The following is a 6296-nucleotide window of genomic DNA, read 5'->3' on the forward strand; positions in this document are numbered from 1 at the left end:
ATGAGCGGGGCTTTTCCTATATATAAAAAAAGGTATGAGCGGGACACACCTGCATGAGTTGAAATGGTAAAAAAAAAATGGAGAAAATGAAAAAAATAATTAAAATGTTAACTTGATTGTAAAATAAGTTTAATTTTATATATTTTCTCATTTCCCTTGCTTTTAACTTTTAAGGTATGACTTTTTTATAACTACTTTAAAAATCATCCTTAATATACTTTTTAAAATAGTTATTATAAAATTTGATAAATATATTATATAAATTTAAATATGTTTTTTATATCTCTAAAATATGTAGTTTTTAGATTATTACCTTTTTTTTTCTTTTAACTTTCTAATAGGAACCTTACTAAGAAATCTATCCAAATTTAATGAAAAAGCAAGATTGATAATGTTTTGAAAAGATATTCCTGTCTGACATAAATTAAGATGCCACCTAGCTCACTGTTGATAGCCAATTTCTTAGATTCAACAGTTCAGCAAACTTAATGAAAAAGCAAGATTGATAATGTTTTGAAAAGATATTCCTGTCTGACATAAATTAAGATGCCACCTAGCTCACTGTTGATAGCCAATTTCTTAGATTCAACAGTTCAGCATTTAAATTCAGCATATAAACTCAAGGCCAAATTCCAACTCTGGTCTATCAGCAGCAGCAATTAGTCTTATGCATTGTAATTATAAATGGATATTTCCTTATGCATTGTAATTAGTCTTACTAATATTGTGTACGGATTGAGCCCACCCCAAGAACTGCTGAAACACATCCCTAGAAGACTGAGCTGCAGTAAGACCACAAAATCAGTGTATTAAATATCCTAGTCCTAGTTAATTTAATCTTTGTTGAAAGCTACCAATATCACTGAAATGGATCAACTAATAATAATAATAAGAAGAAGAAGAAGAAGAGAGAGAGAACAAACTGATGGTGGCAAATATAGTTCCTGGTTGTCTCTACTCTTTAGCAATGGTCTGTATTCTCTATAAGCGTTAAATTGCTTAAAGAAATTCAAACTTTGTTGGCCATTTAGTATGACCAGAGATGATAAAAAAGGGATGATGAACTAATGTTAATTAAAGGAATGAAGACAGTGAAAATACAACACCAAGAAACCAACCTAGCAGCTTAGTGACTTAATTGTTTACCTGAAATTTACTTTGAGTTTCTCGGCCGTCTCCACTACTATTCATAGAAATTGGTACTAGTCTTCTGTCTTTGTCCAATGATAAAACTTGCATCCTTTGAGGCCAATCTGAATTTAATCTTGGTGCAAAATCTTCCAATTCATTACAAGAAAAGAAACAAAGTCAATAAATGCAAGATAAAAAAGAATACAATAAAATAAAATAGTCAATAGTTAGCTGACAAGGCTATCCTCTTTCATAGGTTATATTTTGATATGAATGGATTACTCTATGAAAGATAACACACCAGCTAGAGTACGTCATACTGAGAGCATTATCAAATTAAACCTCTGCCTTTATGGTATTTTTATATAAAAAAAAACTCGAACTGAACGTTCATAGTTCATACTCCGTTCTCCTGAATCCCGCCCGATCTTTGTTGCTTATCAAATTAAACCACTCAGTTTCTGCTTTTTACTTACATTAATGGAGGCATATGCTAACCTAAAAAAAAGCCAATAATCAAATCCTCAATGAGATACATGCATTGTTCAAAGAGCAGCCCTCAGGTGAAAGTGAGATTGAGGAGGTTGTTGAAAAGATAAAAGACGAGAGGAAGAAAAGCGATGTGAAAGGCCAAGTTATTTTGGAAGAGTTGGACAGCGAACCCTCCTCCAATGCCCCGAAAATAATGTGTTCTTCGGAGGCATTTCTTCTAAGCATCGCCTCAAGGACACTGAAAAGAACCAAAGTTAGGGAGGCCCTTGAACGGGGAGCAGCGGAATTGATTGGTTGGAAGCCAAAATAAACACTGCACAAGATATACAGCGAGAGATTGCCGTCCTACACGGTACAGCCAAAATAGCTGTGTGAGGAAACCAAGAAATCATGTTTGATCATGTTGGACCCAAAAGCAAAAAAGACATGAACTGTTTAGATACAAAAGAGGATTGATATGTTATGATTATATTATTTTAAGAAATGTTGGACAAAGGTGGAAGCCATGCAGAATTGGCCTATAACCAAGGGGTGTGAAGGCTCTTAGAGGTTTCATTGGGTTGAGACGATATTATAGGAGGTTTAATTTGTTAAGGGTGATTAGGGTATTATATGGCGAGACCCTTCGACTGAATACTCAAGAAGGAAGGGTTTCAGTAGATGCCTATTTAAAGAAATTTGGCTAGAAATAGAATTAAACATGAGGGTTTAAAAATAGTTTTCTAGTGATTGCAGTGATATTTTCATTTAACCTTTTTGAAGAAGGAGATACATGCATTAGCTTGGCTTAGTTCATGACTAGTACAATGTTTAACAGTAATATATACCACAAGCAGGAGATACGTACGTGCAAAATATATACCACAAGATGCAACTAAGTGCAAACAAACACAGGCTTAATCAGATATATGATGAGCTAGTGTATATATATCTCTAGTCAAATATGACTATTAATCTAATAAACTATTATTACGACAATATAATAATTTCCTGAAGAATTCACATGCCTCAGCCACTTGTCCCAATATATCTAAACTGCTTAACTCCAACGCCTTGACCAGTTTTAATTACCACTTCCTTTCACTTGATATATGTTGCATTCATTGTAGAATTGAAAATCTCAAGGAAGAAGTGAAGCTGTGAGGGTTACTAGGACAATAACTGGAATACTCACAAGTGACATGGCTGCTATTATGAGTCACTGATATCCCTTCAGCATCATAGCAAGTGAAGCTCAAAATGCTCATCATTGCCACCAAGGACAAGAAAAGTGTCACCAGGCCGCAAAGTAACTTCAACGGCAATGTCTTGAGGAAATCCTCACTACTACAAATTTGACTTTTAACGACAATCTAATGGTGGTATTAAAGTAATTGTCACTAGTTGGTAGATCAAAATTTAATATTTACCAACCATTAATGTTAATGGTCGGAAAAATTAATATTAGAAGTCAACAGGGGACAACTAATATTAGAGAGAACAAAAATCTGACAACCAACTTTTCTATCACTCTGAATGTTTCTCAAATTCTTTTCTCTCATGCTACTCTTCTCTCAGTCGTAAAATTTTTCATCTCCTTTCTCTAGTGCGTGTTTTTCTCTATCTGTGAGCATCAATTATAAATTTACGAAGGTTAGGGCTTATTTATCTTATCATTTGTGGTTTTGATTGAGGCTTTGATTGGAACATCGATTCATATTCAGATTTTGACATTTCAAAATTCGGTGTTTTTGGTTTGTGATTTTTCTGGCGGATGTTATCAGAGATAGGAGGAGCATAAAAGTTCTCTTAGTTTCAAATGAAACAGGATTGGGAAGTAGGTGCGGATTGTGTTCATCGAGTTCCATGGTTTCTGATTTTCCGATTTCAATCTCTGGCGAGAATTATCGTTTGCTCGTCATCAAACCAATCTCAAGTTTCAATTAATTTCTCCACAATTGTTCTCGGTTTGGTACCTTAGGTTTTTTTTTTTTTTGAGATTGTTGTTTTATCTTTGATGTCTTGTTTATTATGTAAATGGTTGTGATTTTGAGATCCTTAAGATTATCTCCATGTGTTTCATAAGTTACTTAAAATTAAGCAATGTTGCTTAATAAATTTTTACCATTTGAACAAATGATTTGAAAGTGTGTTGCTTAAGCGAGTTATCTATATAAGTAGTCATTGCTTAACTCATTCTTACCAATTAAAAAATTATTTTTTAATTAAAAAATTTAATATAACTCAAGTTAAATACTCACTCTAACAACTTTGGTATTGGAATAAATTTTTAAGTAAAAATTTTAAATTATTGTGACATTATAAGACCTATAAATTTTAGATAAATAATCCATTTAAATAATTATGTATTATAGATGCTTTATGAGAGAATTTCAATTTTTAGGAGTAACTCTAAATCTCATTAAATATATGCGTTCACCATGCAAGATGTTAACCATGCAATTTTGATGTTAGCCATTTAACCTCTGTTTCAATATAATTAGGAGCCAAATTTTATGAGAATGCACTTAGTCATTAAGTAAAAGTGAGAATAATCAATTTCTGGCATAAGTGAGAATGATGTGGCGTGTGATTTTGTTTTTGTCCGCTAGGAGGCTAATAGAGATGTGAGCACTTTTGATGGTGAGTATTCCAAGTGTAATCTTGTAAGGTCATTGGATTTGAATGTGACGTGTTCTATTTTAGCAAGATTTTTATGTTATAATATTATGGCATTAATACAAACTTATCTTTCTTTGTCCTGATGTAAAAATTGCTTGTGTTAAGAGGTAAGAGAATGGAACAAGCTGCGATAGGTGACCTTGGACCATACAACAGGGAGAATGGAATACAAGTATGAGTATGAATATTGATCTCTAATCTACTGTGTTGTTAGCATTTTTGAGCAGGTTCAAAATGATAAAATATTTCAGAAACCACGTAATTTATCGGTAAATTGATCAAACCAAGCTCCTTTTAGAAACTTATTTCTAATAAGGAGCTGTTTTGAAACTTTTTTCGGAGGGGGTTTGTTTTTGGAAGGAACTCACCAATAGAGTTGACGAGTTGGACACGTGACAGCACCTGATGGACTCGCCAGTGGAGATGGAGAGACACTGTCCACGTGACGGGTCCCGCAATTCGTAATGGCGAAATGCGTTTTTATGGAAATTTTTTTTTTAACTTCAAATGGATATAACTTTTGATAGGAATGTCCGTTTGAGGTCCATAATATGTCAAAATGCTCAAAATTGAATGAAGAATCCTCCAACAAATTTCCGAAGGGGATTTGATCAACTCATTTTTCCAAAAAAATGCCTCTAAGTAGCTCAAAAATAGGATTTAAGATTAAAAAAATGGGTGGTTGAATCTTAAATCCATTTTTTGGAAAAATGAATTGACCAAATCCCCTTCAAAAATCTGTCAGGGGATTCTTCATTCAATTTCGAGCATTTTGACATATTATGGGCCTCAGACGGACATTTCTATCAAAAGTTATACTCGTTTGAAGTTTAAAAAAAAATTTCCATAAAAACGCATTTCACCATTGCGAATGGCGGGACCCGTCACGTGGACAGTGTCTCGTCATCTCCACTGGCGAGTCCACAGGTGCTGCCACGTGTCCAACTCGCCAACTCCATTCGCGAGTTCCCTCCAAAAACAGACCCCTCCAAAAAAAGTTTCGAAACAACCCCTTTTGACAATAAGTTTCTAAAAGGAGTCTGATTTGATCAATTTACCTAATTTATCTGTGCAGTTGTGAAGCTATTCCTTAGAAGTCATTTCTAGGTCTTCTCTATTCTTAAAGTGTTTTAAGCTTTCTTGATTGATTTTTTTTCTTTTTATTTTTGTCACTGTTCATTAACTAAGCGTCTTTCATGTTCACTCTAATTCCTAATCACTGATTTTGTATTATTTAAATTTAGAATATGAAAAAATTGTGTCATTTCAGATTATTGATGATTATAAAGCCTATCGGGAACCTGTTGCTCCACTAGCAATTTTCAAATTTCGCTTCTTATATTCTCTTTATTTATACTTGTTAATTTCTAAAATTTCAAATGCCTCAGCCATGGACCCCAACGTTTGGCGATCTGCCTCTTGGATTCAGCCATAAGTACAAAAATACCTCTCTCCATGACTTCAGTTCACTCTCATGGGACCCAAGCTTTACGTTAATACCATGAAGGGACTGGGATGTTTGCTTAATATCCATCTTAAAAATCGAATTCAACATAGCTTTTGTTTTTTCAGGCTTAAACTCTTGCTTTGTTGATCCACTTTTGTATGGTCTCACATATAAATAGTTTATTATTATATTTGTTTGAACACTGATAAGTCAATATTTCCTAGTTAGTCATAAACTACAGATCCATTTTAAACTACTGACCCATTTTAAACTACTGACATTGTTCCATTATATGGCAGTATGACACCCTTGGTATGTGTTTTCATACTTGAAAAGGCCTCAGTGTGCTATAGCTTTTATCATTTGAAACATTTTTTGTGAAGAATTTGCAGACACAAATTAGAGCTTATATCCTTGAGTTTCTCTTACTCAATACCTCATTCACTCTGCCATTCGATCAGCCAGGAAATGACTTTGACGTGGGTTTATGCCTACCAGGTCCTACTGTAATGGTGTTTATCATAAACCATATTGAAGTTTCAATTGCATTTGTAAAGGTCATCAT

At 33.7% G+C, this 6296-nt stretch overlaps 1 protein-coding gene across 1 annotated transcript; it reads right to left on the minus strand.

Moving 5' to 3' along the window:
* Positions 1 to 333: 333 nt before the first annotated feature.
* Positions 334 to 2931, minus strand: LOC102663637 (uncharacterized). The gene is made up of 3 exons (XM_006587548.4): positions 2798 to 2931; positions 1147 to 1277; positions 334 to 782 (listed from the first exon to the last, which is right to left on the minus strand). Exons 1-3 carry the CDS (start codon positions 2871 to 2873, stop codon positions 666 to 668), a joined length of 324 nt encoding a protein of 107 aa, XP_006587611.1. The 5' UTR covers positions 2874 to 2931; the 3' UTR covers positions 334 to 665.
* Between the last annotated feature and the right edge of the window lie 3365 nt (positions 2932 to 6296).

Source organism: Glycine max, chromosome 9 (genome assembly GCF_000004515.6).
Source record: "Glycine max cultivar Williams 82 chromosome 9, Glycine_max_v4.0, whole genome shotgun sequence".
NCBI lineage: Eukaryota > Viridiplantae > Streptophyta > Magnoliopsida > Fabales > Fabaceae > Glycine > Glycine max.

Excerpts from the sequence above, each read along its gene's own strand:
- LOC102663637 (XM_006587548.4), bottom strand. The coding sequence starts at position 2,873 with ATGATGAGCATTTTGAGCTTCACTTGCTATGATGCTGAAGGGATATCA. Across the intron at positions 1,278-2,797 it reads TAATAGCAGCCATGTCACTT|ATTTTGCACCAAGATTAAAT; the intron begins GTGAGTATTCCA and ends ATGAATTGGAAG. Across the intron at positions 783-1,146 it reads AAACTCAAAGTAAATTTCAG|CTCAGTCTTCTAGGGATGTG; the intron begins GTAAACAATTAA and ends GTCTTACTGCAG.